The 15,065-nt window shown below is 47.4% G+C and overlaps 1 protein-coding gene across 8 annotated transcripts in view; it reads right to left on the reverse strand.

The window, feature by feature from the left end:
- The window catches only part of NFIX (nuclear factor I X), a 254,720-nt gene that overhangs the window by 13,251 nt on the left and 226,404 nt on the right, over positions 1-15,065 (reverse strand). For 4 of the 8 annotated variants that reach the window (XM_077921269.1, XM_028711582.2, XM_077921268.1 and 1 more), the window contains 3 exons: positions 13,132-13,307; positions 9,443-9,590; positions 6,125-6,219 (listed from right to left, as the gene is read on the reverse strand). The exons of 1 other annotated variant lie outside the window; for it this stretch is intronic. In XM_077921269.1, coding sequence (XP_077777395.1) covers positions 6,125-6,219; positions 9,443-9,590; positions 13,132-13,307 — 419 coding nt within the window. The remainder of the gene's footprint in view (positions 1-6,124; positions 6,220-9,442; positions 9,591-13,131; positions 13,308-15,065) is intronic. 3 more of the 8 variants (XM_077921271.1, XM_077921272.1, XM_077921273.1) reach the window with 3 other exon arrangements.

The following is a 15,065-nucleotide window of genomic DNA, read 5'->3' on the forward strand; positions in this document are numbered from 1 at the left end:
GTAGTCACACGACTGCTCTCTCGAAACTCCATTTCTGACGGCGTATTTGAGCTGCATCTGACCATCCTGCAGCAGCATCTGACTACACCAGCAACAGTGCAAATCTGCAGACCTTAGGGGAGTGCTTATGTGCCACTCATAAATATTGTCTGCCCTGGCAATGAATGGGCTGCTGTGGCAAGGTATGCCCTGAGTCAGGAGAAGGAACGGCCCTGCGTCATCCCGTACTACATCACAGAAATTTCCTTGGGTGGTGGCGGCGCAGGAGAAAGTTGGCTCCACTCACCTTTCAACAGCCACCTAATTTTGCCTAGAGCAAAATTCAAAGCAAATTTGGAAGCCTCACCTCAGACAGAGACACTGGAGGAATTTCAAGTCAGGAGCGTTTCAAAGAAGACCAGCAAAATTTGGGAGTGGGGTTTCATGTATCCCTATGTGAAAAGGTGTATGGGTGCATCTAAATTTGGAGCAATGCCTTGCCCATCCCTCCCCAGTACAAATAGGGTCCATATAGCCATGATGCAGGCAGCCAAGTCCAAGCTGGTGGGGTCTATTGTTCTAAATGGAAAAGAGCACATGGGTGAGAGGAGTTAACTCTTTCCTCGCCTTACTCCATTGCTTCAAGCCCTTTTCTCTCCAGCCTGGCTTATTTCCAGAGTTGGGTCTGGGTTGGGACAAAAGTGTTTCAAGCAACAGAGCACACGGAGGTATGATGGGGGAGGGATGGTTTTGCTTCTCTCACCCCCATGGAACAAATAGATTCCCCTCCCACATTTAACATGTCAATGGGGCAGACACATGCATAAAGAGACATGGCTGACCCACCAGGTCTAGTGTGACTTGGTGGTCCTTTTGTCCTCTTTCTTGAAGATACGTTACAGAAGTAGCCATTTGCCGCCATAATGAAAAAGAAGCCTTACATCACAAAGAAGCAGGTGTGATTTTGCAGCTCCTGCCAGCCTCTGAGGGCATCTGGCTGCCATGGGTGTTTTGGCAGCTGCTGGGCGAGGGGGTACCAGGGAAGAGTGCTGTGATGATGCCAGGCCACATAATGCCTTTTGCTAGGCAGTACCTGGGAGATTTGGATTGGCATCAGCCGCATTGCTGTAATCTCTGATTTGGGCCCAGCCAGAGCCCACGAAAGGAGCAGGCAACCAGCTAGAATGGCACTGAGCTCACCAGCCACACCAAAGGCAATGGGAGCTAGTTCACCTGTGGCGCTGGCATAGCCTTAGACTTTAAGCCAAGGAGGCAGCAGCCGGGTCAGTGCAAGGTTCAGCGCGCACTGTTGGCACTAAATGAATGTTTAATAACAATGAAAGCAGTATGACCACAAGCAAAGGTCCGTCACACCTCACGGGACCTGCAGCTGTTCCTATGGGCAACAGCCAGAAGCCACAGCTGAGAGAGGGGGAACTGGCACTCTCCTCCATCTCTCGCTTGCCCAATGCTATCTGTCTTTCTCTTCCCCTCTTTTGTCCTCCTCCATCTGCCTGAATCCAGAGTTCAGAAAAGTCACTGGTTACTGTGGTAACACCTGCCCTCCCCCCCCAAAAAAATATACTGCAGCTTAGCCAATAGAGCAAGGAATATCTCCCGCCCCCCTCCCACACACAAACAGAAAATACAAAACACACATGGACACATTAAAGCGCCCTTGGCAAATCTAGGAGCCCACCTGGCAGAGCCTGGGCTGAAAAATACTTCGATGTTTCCCATCCGTCTTATGCATGATAGGGCAGAACAACCCCTCCCCAGCCCCTCTAAAATCCCAGGAGGAGTGAGGGGAAAAAATCAAAATGAATCAAAGGGTAGGTGGATGGGGTGGGGGAGTACAGCAGCTATAAAGAAAGTGATAGAAGTGCATTAAAAGAAAGAGAAGTGGGAAAGGGAGTGGGGAGAAAGCAGGGGGGGGTGGGGAAATGGAAAATGAAATAAATCCAGAGAGGCAAAGCAGAAAAGAAGGAGAAAGCAAGAAGCAGGGAAGTTGCTGGCGGAAGTGGCCCTGCTATTCCTGAGGCCGTGCTGGGCCCTGGTCCAGCCTCGCTCTGGACCATTGTTTCCCTGCCCGGCCCCCCAAGTCCAAGTTCATCTGGGTGTGACATCATGTCTCGTTGCTCGGGGAAACCAGACGGGCCAGACGTGACATTGGTTATGGGATGGGAAGGGGAACAGATCCCATTCCTGCTCTGCTCCAGCTCTTTTGCTCACCGCCAGGGAGCAACGAAGGCTGGGAGGAACGAAAGGCAGACCAAACCTCAGAGCAATCTTGTGAGAGAGGGCAGGCTGGATCAGTGTGTGTGTGTGTGTGTGTGTGTGTGTGTGTGCACGCTAAAGCAGATTTGCTCCAATTCTGCTTCACACAGCCGTTCTCTGCTGCTCTCTACCCTTCATGTCTGCGGCACATTCCCCTCCTTTGCTTTCTGATCATGGTAGTGGCAGGGTTGAAACATTCCTAAATAATATGACACACCAGCTTGATCATTTTTCGCTGCAGAACCAGTGCTCGTTTGTTACTTAGTTGTTATGGGGTATCCCCGCAGATAGCATCTCTGCTGCAGGGAAACCACAACCTCCCAGCAATAAAACTGTTGATAGAAAAAGGTGGTTCCCCTCCCTTCTCCAGCTATCTCCCATATTTCAATTCAGAGTGGCTGGTGGTACTGTGGCTGCATGAGTGCAATGGGCAGGATATTATTAGGTCAAGCAATAAACGCCTTCGTACTTCCCACCTGCAACATGCTCACTTTGAGAACTTTTCAAAAGGCTTTACTTTTCCACCCTGATAACCAGCATCCTGATTTTGTAGCCTTTCAAAATTTGTTGGAAAACTGCTGAAACTCTTTCCCCTAGCCTGGTTAGCAATCCCCAATTGTGGAGGGGAAAAGTCCGTTTCCCCCTTTTAGTTCTTTCCATGATGGGCACTCCCAGCTCTCCCATACATCTACCAGGGAACATATTGTGCCACTAGTGTTGGAGCCAAGTGGCGGCTCCTTTAATAACAAGGAGAGCACATTTTCACACATGGGATTGGCTTCAGCTTAAATCCAACACTAGGTATAATGCCTAGTCTGCATATTCTATTTTGCTTGTATAACACCTATTCCCATGTCACAAACAGGGCAAGACAAGCTCAGAGATACATTTAAAGCCCCATGAGAGGAACATAGACTCATCAGCCCCTCCACATCTTCCCCCAAGAGCCTTCTGCTCTGCTGTAGAGAGCAGCTACATGGAAAACTATTGGGAACCAAACTGCAGCCCAAGAACAGGAACGGGCAGCAGAGCCTCCAAAGTGCAGCATAGATGCTCTCTGCACAGTGGTGTAGTCTGTCCATGAGTGCTACACAACTGGTCCAGACATGGAATCTTCAACACCTCACTGATTCCTCTGAAATGCTGGACATATCCTTTCACTGCTGTCTCTCCTCCGTAGGCCCTTGAGAGGCGGATTTATTTAGGGGAGCGTGACGGGCTTGGTTGCACGGGATGCAGAGCCTCGGGGGCACCGCAACTATGATGTAGAATGAGGACTAGAGGTGGGCAAGGGGGAGGGCTCCGAATTTTGGCATCACCCAGGGTGCTGCTGCAATTTGAAACCCCAAGGTCCACCACTGCTCCCTTCTCCACTTCAGTACTTTCCACAATAACTGATTGGCTGGTCAGTAAAGTAATTAAGTTGCTCAGATGGCAATGCCACCTCCTAGCTGACTCCAGGCTCCTATGCCTTTATCACTTCCACGGGAGGCATCAAGGAACCAGTCAGATTTTCCTCCCTGCCTTGGAATCCTGCAAGGTTGCTGAGCAGCTCCCCCACCGTGCAAGGAGGGTGAAGCAGCAGCAACCCAAAGGGCAAGCGAGAAGGGCTTTGTGGCCTAAAAGGAGGTGGCCTTTTTAAAGTAGGGAAATGATAATGGGGCAAAGAAGGTCAGTGTGGGCCAGTGTCACAATAGCTGGGCTCCTCATGAATTACCGTATTTTTCGCTCTATAACACGCACCTGACCATAACACGCACATAGTTTTTAGAGGAGGAAAACAAGAAAAAAAATTCTGAATGAAACAGTGGATGTATCATTTTTGTGCTTCATGCTGCCAGGAGAGCAGGGGATTTCCCTGCTCTTTGTTGCATTTGAGCAAACACAGCAACCGAAAACAGGAGAGGGTGGGCAGTAAGACCCTGAGGCAGAATGCAGTAAAGCATCAGCCTCCTCTCTGCAGCCTTCCCTCCTCCGTGACGCGTGATCTGATTTTTGCCCCTGCACTCGGGCCAGTCAGCTCCAGGGACCACACATTCGCTCAATAACACGCACAGACATTTCCCCTTACTTTTTAGGAGAAAAAATGTGAGTGTTATAGAGAGAAAAATACGGTATTTATTTTACTCTTTTCACTGTGCAATCCTCGCCTGCAAAAAAAGTATCTCTTATAGATTGTTCTTACTTCCCAATCATGTAAGACTGGGCTCACTGCTGTTTCACATTACAGTGGTACCTCCGGTTGCAGACGGGATCCATTCCGGAGCTCTGGTTGGATCCCGAGGTTTCTGCAACTGGAGGTGCCCATTCTGCGCATGTGTGAGGCATGGTAGAGCACTTCTGCGCATGTGCGCGCAGTGAAACCTGGAAAAACACTTCCAGGTTTGCCACGTACGTATCCTGAAGGATATGTAACCAGAGGTGATCATAAGTAGAGGTACCACTGTACACTTCTGCATAGAAAATATTTCCATGCAGGAAGCAACACAAATAAAACCTGTATCTCCATCATCACATTCATTTGAATGTTTATGAGGATGAGGAAATGACAACTTGCTGGCACATGTACATGGCTTGCTCACTCAGGTATGCACTCACCACAATTGATGACCTACACCTTTACCGAAACACTTCCAAGTAGAGAAAAAGTATAGATCATCATGAGGAGTGCACGTGTGTCTATTTCACTAAGTGTACATGCCAGGAATTTGCTGTTTCCCAACCTGTGTAGTGACATCTATGTGACAACCTATATGTGGGTCTTGCATTTTTTCCTGCATAGAAACCTTTTCCAAGTGAAAATGCAATGTGAAGCGGCCCAGAGCCCCATCTCATGGGGTGGTGAGAGAACAAATGTGTAGGCAAGGACTATTATGTGGGAAGCCTTGAGAGACCTGGATGGTGACACAGTGACCTGCCCAAGGCCACCTTATGAACTTCCTGGTTGAGCAAACTGATATGTGTCTTCTCCACCCAAATCCAACGCCCTTTCCACTGAACTACAATCAAACTTGGGAGTCCTGCTTTCCGATTCTGTCTCAGTTGCAGACTTATAAGCCAAAAACACACTCTATTTGAGGGCTCATCCACACCTCATTTTGTGCTGTGTTTCTAGGCACAAGTCTGGGCTTTGCAAGTCTGTGTCTCAGTGGGGTTTGTTTGTTTGTTTGTTTTGTCCTGGCACTTTCCCTGGGAAAACCCGTGTTTTACTAGTGAATCGGAGAAAACAGCTATTAAGTTTTCTGTGGGTTGCCGTTTGCTCCAATTGAGCAGTAAAGCACAAGTTTTCTCAGGGAAAGTGCTAGGACAAAAACAAAAAACACTCAGCCACGGACCTGGAAAGCACCAACTTGTGCCTAGAAAGCACAAAGCAAAGTTAAGTGTGGATGAGTACTGATCCTCAGTTTCCTGTTTGGAAAACGTAGGCCTGTAACTGATGTTACAGAGTTGGCTGCAAAAGCATCAGATCTAGATAATGCCAAAGGTAATTCTGGCATTGGAAAGGGGCTTGATGACATACCTACCAACAGAACCCTGGAGTCCTGGTGTTCGATTTCATTTTGTATTCTACCTACTAAACTCTGTGTTATCCCCACCATTCAAACGAAAGCCGAGAAGACCCACGTGCTAGCTGCCTTTCCTTCTCATTTGTGCTTTTGCTCTATTTACAGGGGAGCCTTTGGTACTGGGTGCAATGCATGTTGGAGCAGAAGGGTCTCAGCAGACGTGTAGGTGTCTGGCCCTGACCCTCATCCCATCCATCCCTTTAGCAGAACCACGTCCATCAACCCGCCCAACCTCCCCCACACATTGCAAGCTACATTTGGGCTACAGCCACATACAACCCCTGTGAAACTGGCCCCCCTACCTGAGATTGCTGGGGGATGTTTAGAAAGTTGCCGTCCCGGGGTCCGATGCCGACAAACCGGTTGGCAGAGGAGGAGGAGCCTGGCGCTGAGAATGCTGGAGGGGAAAGAGATGTGAGGCCGTTAGGGCCACTGGGAGAGGCTGATGGCATTGATGGTGGTCATGTCAGATGAAGGCCTGCCAGATGAGGTTCGAGACAGAAAAAAATCTAAAGAGAGACTGGGCACAACTCCTCCCACCCTCCCCAGAACAGGATAGCCACCTACAGGTTGTGAGTGTGACCTGCTGTGAAGAGGGACAAAGCTCGCCGCTTGAGAGATGGGGGTTATGGGCACTGACAGATTTGGCCAGCCTGACTGCACACACTACCCAGCAGCTCCCTGAGGGAGCAACTGTTTCTAGAGAGGCCTCAGTGAAGCCACACATCCCAGCAACCTCTGTGGCATTTCAAGGGATCCTTGGATGCTCCTCTTCGATCAGGCGGTGCAGTCTTGTGTGAGCTTGGCCTGGATTGGGATGGAAGTAAGGGAGACTCTGGCCATCGTTCCACCACAGCCTTTGCTTCGCTTGAGCATGCTCGCTCTCCCCCTCTCTCTCATGGCCCAACATCTAAATCTCCTGGCCTAGTTTTCCCTTTGACCCTAGAGGTTGTCAGGGCTTCTGAGCTCAGGAGTCCTATTAGCAGCCTGAGACAAGCCTCCTGCCCAATGGCAGGGTGGATGGCATCCCCAAACATGCCCTTGTATGGGTCTGCCAGGAGATGGAGTCCCGTGGTCTGCGTGCCTCCCCTGGGCATAATGCTGTGTGCCAGAAATAACTGAGCTCAGTCCTTTGGTATTTAGTGTGGTGGCAGAGGAGGGCAAAGCTCTCAGGGAGGCTGAGTGAGGGGCAGGGAACAGGCATGGGAGATTCCCCCACCCTAAAGTACAACTCCAGTATGGAAACCAGTCTGGGCCAAACTTTGCTTATGAGATTGCGAGAGGTTCTGCAATCACATGCTAACATGCATGCGCATGTATATGAGAACCCAGTGTGGCATTTCGTCTTCATACCCAGCCTCTAACAGCCAATACCCCTGGTTTCCCTAAGAGGGTTTTCTCTGCTGCTCATCTTTTTAGGAGCTTAGCAGGGAGCCAGCAGCTCTTCCTTGGTGAGTTTAAGGCCTGGCTTCCAGCGGCGATTGCAGGAATTGGTAGCAAGAAGAAAAAGGTTCCCCCTGTGCTCCCTTGCCCACAATGTAACACTGGAAGAAGCACCTTGTGCCAACCTCCAGCTACCACACAGAGCTGAGCTGCACCATCAGCAGACTCATGTGGGATATCTGTTGCCGGACTGTAGTGCTTCAGGCTGTGGGTAGAGGGCTGGATATTTTAATGTTCCTCCTCTTCAAATAAATAAATAAATACACACACACACATACACAAAATGAGCAAGTGAAAAAAGAAAGATAATGGTTCAGTCTTCTTGCTGACATGCTGATTTTGAACATAAGGGAGGGAGGTGATTGGTGGTTGTTGTTTTTCACATAAGGGAGTATTCAAGCATTCATTCAATTTAAGGCTCATAACAACAGCAGCAGGAACAACAAGAGACTGTTTAGCCTACTGGTTAGAGTGTTGAACTTTGACCTGTGTGACCTGGGTTCAAATCACTACTCCAGTCATGAAACTCCCTAGTTGACCTTGGACTAGTCAGTCCCTGCTCAGCATTCCACCTACCTCACAGGATTGTTGTGAGGATAAAATGGAGAGGGATCTGTGGGTCACCTTGAGCTCATTGGAGGAAAGGAAGGATATAAGTGTAATGAACAATTAATCGAATAAATAAATTCAGTTCCCACGCTTGCGGTCTGACAGGGTTCAGGCCAGCACCAGCACTTTACGCTGAGTCTACTGATCATGTGGACTAGCTCTTAGTACCCGGAGGTGCCTGGTCTCAACCTCACAGAGAACCACAGTGCCTCACATACTTCCTGACTTTTTTTTTTTTTTGTTAGCCCTCCTAAACAATGGGAAAGGTAGCAACCCAGACATACGAGACTAGAGCATCTCCTGCCATGCCTACAACCTGTTCGCCACTCACATCCCCCACCCCCTACAGCACCACCATCAATTTAATGGAGAATATGAACAGCGTGGGAGTGAGCAATGCCATGAGCACAGATGTAGAAAAGGAGAAAAAAAAGGAAAAAGGAAAAGAAAGGGAAGGAGAGAAAACAAAAGGAAAATGGAAGTGGTAGCCGATCCTTTCTCCCAAGGGGCCTCACCTAAGCCAAGGAAGTTCGAGAGGCAACTACTTCATAATGGGAGAAGCCAGGGATCCTGCCCCCCCCCGCCTCAAATAGATCTGGTGGGCCCACCACGTCCCCCAAAGATGAGAACAGAACCAGGCATCCTGGCTCACAACCATCGCCACCACCCTGAGTCATATAACACAGCCGCCCTCCTGAAGGTGGGACAGTCAAATGTCTGGCCTCTCGTTTCTCACAAAACACTGGGGACATTCTCAGGGAATCCTAGTTCCCTACTTTGCCTCCGCACCCCTGCAGGCAGACGCTCTCCAGGAAAAAAAGCACAGACCACAACTTAGGGCATGACAGGAAGCTTGCTATGGATCTCAATGGAAGTTGATTTTTCAGGCACCAGATGAACACCTGTAAACACAACCCTCCCTCGTATTATGAAAAGCAAAACACCTAGCAGTGATTCTTCTTCTCAGAATTTAATATGTGCAGTTGATTTTCTGTCCCTTAAAAAAAAAGAAGGAACCAACAAAAAACCCCAAAACCCAACCCTACCCAGGAGCCACCATGACAACCAACAACTTAATGAATAATAATAATAAAAAAATTAAAGGTGTCGGAGCTTGGCAGCCTACTGCATCTTTAAACGCTGGGGGATGGGATGGAAGGTGGGAGGGTTTGATGGCAGCTGGGGAAGGGATCAGATGGGGTGTTTCAACCTTTAAAACAAGTATAAAGCACAAGACTTGATGATGACGACATGGTGCCCCCAAGCCCACCCTTTCACTCTCTCTGCTGCTTGTCCCCCTCTCACCCCTCCGCTCGGCTCTCTCTAACGCTCTGCATCCCTTTCTTCTCTGAGGTGCCTCTTCCTTCCGCCTCTGCCACACCTGTGTGCATTCTTCTCTGCTTCTCCTTCTTTGCCCTTCCTCGGCTCCTCTTTCCTCCTGCCCACTACGTCCTTTCTGCCCTGCTCAACCCCTAGCGAAGGGGTTGGTGGTGTGTGAGTGGGTGGGGAAGAGGTGGGTTTTTATTTTGCTTCGCTCGGTGGTTTGGGTTACGCTTGGGTCCACTTACAGGGTGACGTTGGTGTCGGCGCTCCGCCCTCTGGGTTAGTGCTGGTGGATTTTGTATCAGGCATTGGAAGGGGCACTGGTCTGGCCACAGGTGGTGGCGGCGGCAGCAAAAATGACCCCGTGACTTTGCCCTGGCCGCTACCGTTAGGCTGCGAACAACATAAATACAGTGATGCGTGAACGAGACAAGGCAACGTTAAAGATGCAGTATCTGCTGCTGGCGGCTCTTAGGGTGTTTTTGTTTGTTTTGTTTTTCAAGAGGGAAGGTCTTTTTCTCCCCCGTCTTCTTTTTAAAAAATCATATTGTGAATTTAAATCTTCCCCTTGCCTCCCTCAAACTCTCCCTATCTCCTAACTTTCAAGCACGTACATTCTCCTTGCTTGCCACAAGAGACTCAGGCAGCCTTAATCATCATCCAGGGGCTCCCTGTGTTCCTGCTCGACTGGCAGTCTGAACAAGGATTCTTCCACTCTGATGGCAAGGCATTGAAACCACAGTTTTGACTGGAATTATGTCTTACCGCATATCACTGCAAGCTGCGTTGTCAAAGGATACAGCTCAGGAATTAGCAATTGAATGTGCTCTCCGTTGGCCACCCTGAGGCCTGGCTGGAATGGCATTGTAGCCCTAAGACAGCCCATCAACTAGGGCAGCTTGTGACTCAATATGGCTGCCCAAAGAGAATGACTGTAGTAATAAGTGACTTAGTACTGAGAGGATACTTTTTGACTCTCTTTAGCTTTCCGTCTGTAGGCTTTGGATCCTAACAATGTAGACTTAAAGGACCATATGTACATTTTGCTCACAAAGAACCACGAGCTGATAAAATGCCTTCGTGTACATACAAGATTTCTCGTCTCCATCTCAGCAAATGCTAAACACGTCTCCAAAAATCAAGTATCTGGTCCTTAGAAAGTGTTGTGAGATTCTGTAGCACCCATCTAGGTCCACCTTCTAGATTCGGAACCTGTAGCATCTAAATTTTAGCACTAAGCCACAGAAAGAGAAATCTTAGACGCCTTTTAAATAATAAAGAAACCCTGAAATTCAGTTACGTCACAGAGCTGGTGAGCTGGGGATACAAGAAAACACCTCATGTATCACAAATCTAATTTCAGCAGCTTTGGAAAAACTGTTTTCCCAGCTCAGTTTTTCCCTGCCATGTGTATCAAGAAGTGAAGGAATGGTGGTTATAGGACCCCATATGTCAAGACTTATGACAAGTCCGTGGAAAGAGCATGGGATTCCTGGGTAGGACTTAAATCAGAGAAAAAACGGCTTTATGTTTTGAAGGTGTGGCATCTGAAGTGATTTTATTGGTTCCTTACTTTTTTAGCCCTGAAAAGAAACAGCGGCCATCGCTCCCTTCTTCAGCAACCATAGTGAATGGACCCCCCTGAATCTCTTCTGCAACCCACCAACTTTATTTCCTTGGATTTCTTGATCTTCCTACACCATCAGATTCTTTAATCTGGCTGAGGTCCTAGCAGGATTCAAGGGATGACCATCTTCATTCTGCATGGGTGTCCAGTGCTATGTGCTCTCAGTGAAGCAGGAGCCAACATGGGATACAAGGATTACGTAGACCATGAGGATGAGCCATCACAAGCCTTTTCATGGCGTCGCCTTGGCTTTCAGTTTTGCCAGTGTTTCTATTGTGTGATCTCTGTAGCAGTTTCACTGCTACTCCAGATGCTCTGGTGAATGGTGGAGACTCTTGGCTAAACCAGAACAGTTAAATCTGACTTGGAAACTATGCTAGGTTTGACCAAAGACAAAAGGTGCTGGGGAACCTTAGAAACTTAGCAGCTTGGCTTGGTCTTTTTGCTGCCTTGTGGCAACATGGCTACTCTTCCAAAATATTTCTTGGTAGGCTAAAGGCTCTTTGGAGCTTGTGCCAGCTGGGTTGCTTCCACACTAGCCCTTTATTCTGAAATTGCCATTCTTTGTTGACCTTTTAAAAACAAGGAGTCCACGTAATATTGTTGCCAAATCCTTGCTTCCCAGCACCGTCTGTGAAGCCATCCTGAGTTTTTCAAACCTAATATACAGCCATTTTTATGATGTAAAAGGTAATTGTAGCACCATGCTTGACAGGCAAGGTGCTACTGATGTGTTTAAGGGATACTGTGCTTTTAATCAAAAGCTTCTTGTTTGTAGATTCAGTCATTGCTTTGTTTTCAGTGCAGCTGTGGGATAGTAAGGAACTATCCCTTTACTCAGCTTCTGTTTCCTGTGATTTACACTACTGATTTACTTGCATTATTTTTTCTTTTCTTTCTGAGGGCAAAATATTGTTATTCTGCTATAAAGCAAAGAAAAGGAGAGGGGGGAAATAGAAGGAAACCAGTATTTTAAAGCACACTTACTCTGCAGGAAATAGAAGCTGATTAATTATGGGGCAATTCACCACCAAACAAGAAGTGATAAAATGGGCAAAATATACAAGGATGATACTTTTAATTAGCATTATAGGGGAACATCTGCTCGATGTGACTGACTTGTGCATAAATAGCATTATAGAAGAATCTTGATCATAGGATAGGGCATTGCTGGTTAACATTATAGTATATCAATTGGCAGTTCAGTTTCAATTTCACTTCTAGGAAATGATGGTAAAGCAGAGGTCTAGTATGGAAGCAACTTTGGTCCAATATCTTCATTAAAAGGAGGCTTAAAGATGAAGAACATTTCTCTTCCAATATTCTTCTTAGCCTGCAAAACTTGTACTGGGCTGAGGCATTACAGGATGTGGGAGGCAATGCTGCATCTCATCGCAATCCTGCTTCCTCACATGCCAGTCAGAAGGGCTCCCTTTGACTACCTCTGAGGTGAAACTTATCACCTAAAGCATATTTTCTAGTACAAACCAAGTACTTGAGGTACATTTCAAACCTTCGTCTCAGAAGGTCCCACTTTCTGAAGCCCATGGTGCACGGAAAAGTTCCATCTTCTAGGTACATGAATTCTTCTGCCATCTAACAATTCTGCAAAACCTGACATCTCTGAATCCTGTCACTCTGTAACCTTCACCAATTCCACAGAGGTTCCACATTCTAGCATGTGCTCAGTACAGCCCTCTGGGATCTCCTCCTGTACCACAGAATCCAGAATACTCCAGGTTTTAGAACACTCAAAGCCCTTCAGAAATATATCCTATGAAAAGAGGGTGGCAGATAGGAGAGGGGCAAGAAAATGGGGCAACGGGGGGAAAAGCCTGTCTGGGCCATACAGACATGCGCCCTCCCTTTGGAGGTCATGTCCCACACAAGGCGGAATGACAAGCAGAAAAGAAGCCCGTCTTCTGAATAAATTATATTCCTCTTATCCACCCTCCAAAGCAAGCTCCAATATCCTTGGTGCCCTCGGGGCAGTTCTCCCTAGCCTGAACGTTGTAACTTGGAACACTGTCTATTTTCAGAGGCCAATGTCAGCTGCCAAGAGCAAGCCAGTGTCAGTCAGACCGTTCCTTCAAGAAAAAAAGACCCCGTTTCTTCCAGACCCAGGGGCCTTGGTAATCCTGCCTCCTGTGCTACTGACTTCCATGTGCCCTAGGCAAGCAGGCAGACAGGCAGACAGGCAGAGGGAGGGAGGGAGACAGAGAGGGGTAGGAGGTGGAGAAGGGTTGTAGGGTGGGGGTTTCTGGTTGGACAGGCCGGCATCCCTGGGCTGAGGTGCATGGCTCTTACCTGCCCGGAGCCCTGGCCTGAGCCGTCCGAGCATACAAACTGCACAAATTCCTTCAGCGAGTCCTGGCCGTGGTGGTGGTGGTAGCGGATGGTCGGGTGTGTGAAGTAGGGGCTGGACTGCTGGATGATGGAGGTTGATGGGAAGTGCAGGGCCGAGGCTGTGGCACGGGGGCTTCCTGGAGAGTGTAAGGACAGATGGACAGAAGCAGAGAGAGAGAGAGAGACAGAGAGAGAGAGAGACAGAGAGAGAGAGAGGGAAGGGGGGACAGAAAGAGATGTCAGTAACAACCCCATGCCATGCTGCTTCCATTCTACACAGCCCAACTGATGCTTATACTCAACAGAAACACCCACCCCGACATCCTTGCTATAAGGGGAAGGGGCGCCATTTTGTCTCATTTGTTGGAATCGAGGGTTCTCTCAACCCTGGCAGGGTGAGGAAACTGCTCTTTTTCCACAAGAGCACAGGTGGGTGAGAATTTGCAAAGATGTGAAAGCAGATGCAGAGGGATCTGAGCAGGGCATGCCACACACCTGTGTGTGTTACGCATCTTGCGTGTCTTCCACATCCGTGCATGTTTACCTATAGGCATGCAATAAGTGTGTGTGTCTCTCTGTCTGTTTCTCTCTCTCCATATATATACCACACACACACACACACACACACACACACACACACACACACATACATACAAACACACACACACACACACACACACACAGCAGGCATTGAGGGGGGTACCTTTGCTTATGTGCATGTATCCCCCATCATATTTTGTGACAAGATGTTGAAGTCCTCTGCCTTAAATCTATATTTTTTTACACAATTGTTTTAATCAACGCCACCGCCACCCATCATCAAAATAAAGTACAAGCACAGGGAGCTACATTTTTAAAATATTCATCTACAATTACATGCCCTCTCCCATCCTTTTATGCCCTTTATTGTTTCCCCTCCTCCTCCCCGCATCTAATTTAAGATTATTAGCTCATTAGGACAAGGACTTGTCTTATTCCACTTGCATTGCATTGCACATTGGAGGCACTTTACAAATAAATATAATGACAATAACACCTAACTTTCCCCCAAGCACAAGAGGGCAAAAGGGCAATTCCTCTCCTTGGGAATAACTGGAACATTAGTAACTAACAGGGAAATGGGGAAGGGGAGTCAGAAAAGGAACCAGCTGTTGTGGACTGGGGATTGACTCTCCTGTGTGGCTGAAGTTCCTCCTACACACTGATACACAACTAGACAGATGGTGGAACAGGGAATACGGATGATAGCAAGGCAGTTACACAGAATAACTGGCTGCTGGCTGCATTGGGCAGGTAGAATCATGGCAGGAAACTTGTTCTCTGTGGCAGCTAAATGCAAAGGAAGATGGAATGGGCTAAAATGAAAGGTGGCAGGATTAATGTTATTTTAAATTGAACAAAGAAATTGCAACAAAACTCAGCCAATGAAGGCTGCTCTCAAAGGTGATTAGGGAGCAACATCAATGGAAAAAGCAGCAGCATAAAAGTAGGGATCTGTTCATGAGAAATCTCAGCTTAGGGATGCAATTTTTGAAAATCTTGATGTTGAGCTTATCTGCATGAATCTTTTCTAATTCTTGAGTTGCTCCTTGATCACAATGAAAAGCAAGTTAATTCTTTATCAGTTCTGCTAGAAATACAAACATTTATTGCATATTATATGCATTATTATACACATTATTGTATGTATATGTTGTATACACATGTTGTATATATTGTATACATATATGTGTGTATATGTATGCACACACAAACAAAATTATCCCGCAGAAATGAAGTCCGACTCTTTTATACATATTGTATGCATAATCTACATATTTTTGTGTATAATTGTGCATATAATTATTCAGATGTTAAAAAGCAAAACTACTGAAAATGCACAAGCAGCTCAGTTG

The sequence above is a fragment of the Podarcis muralis genome, chromosome 17, assembly GCF_964188315.1.
Source record: "Podarcis muralis chromosome 17, rPodMur119.hap1.1, whole genome shotgun sequence".
Lineage (NCBI taxonomy): Eukaryota > Metazoa > Chordata > Lepidosauria > Squamata > Lacertidae > Podarcis > Podarcis muralis.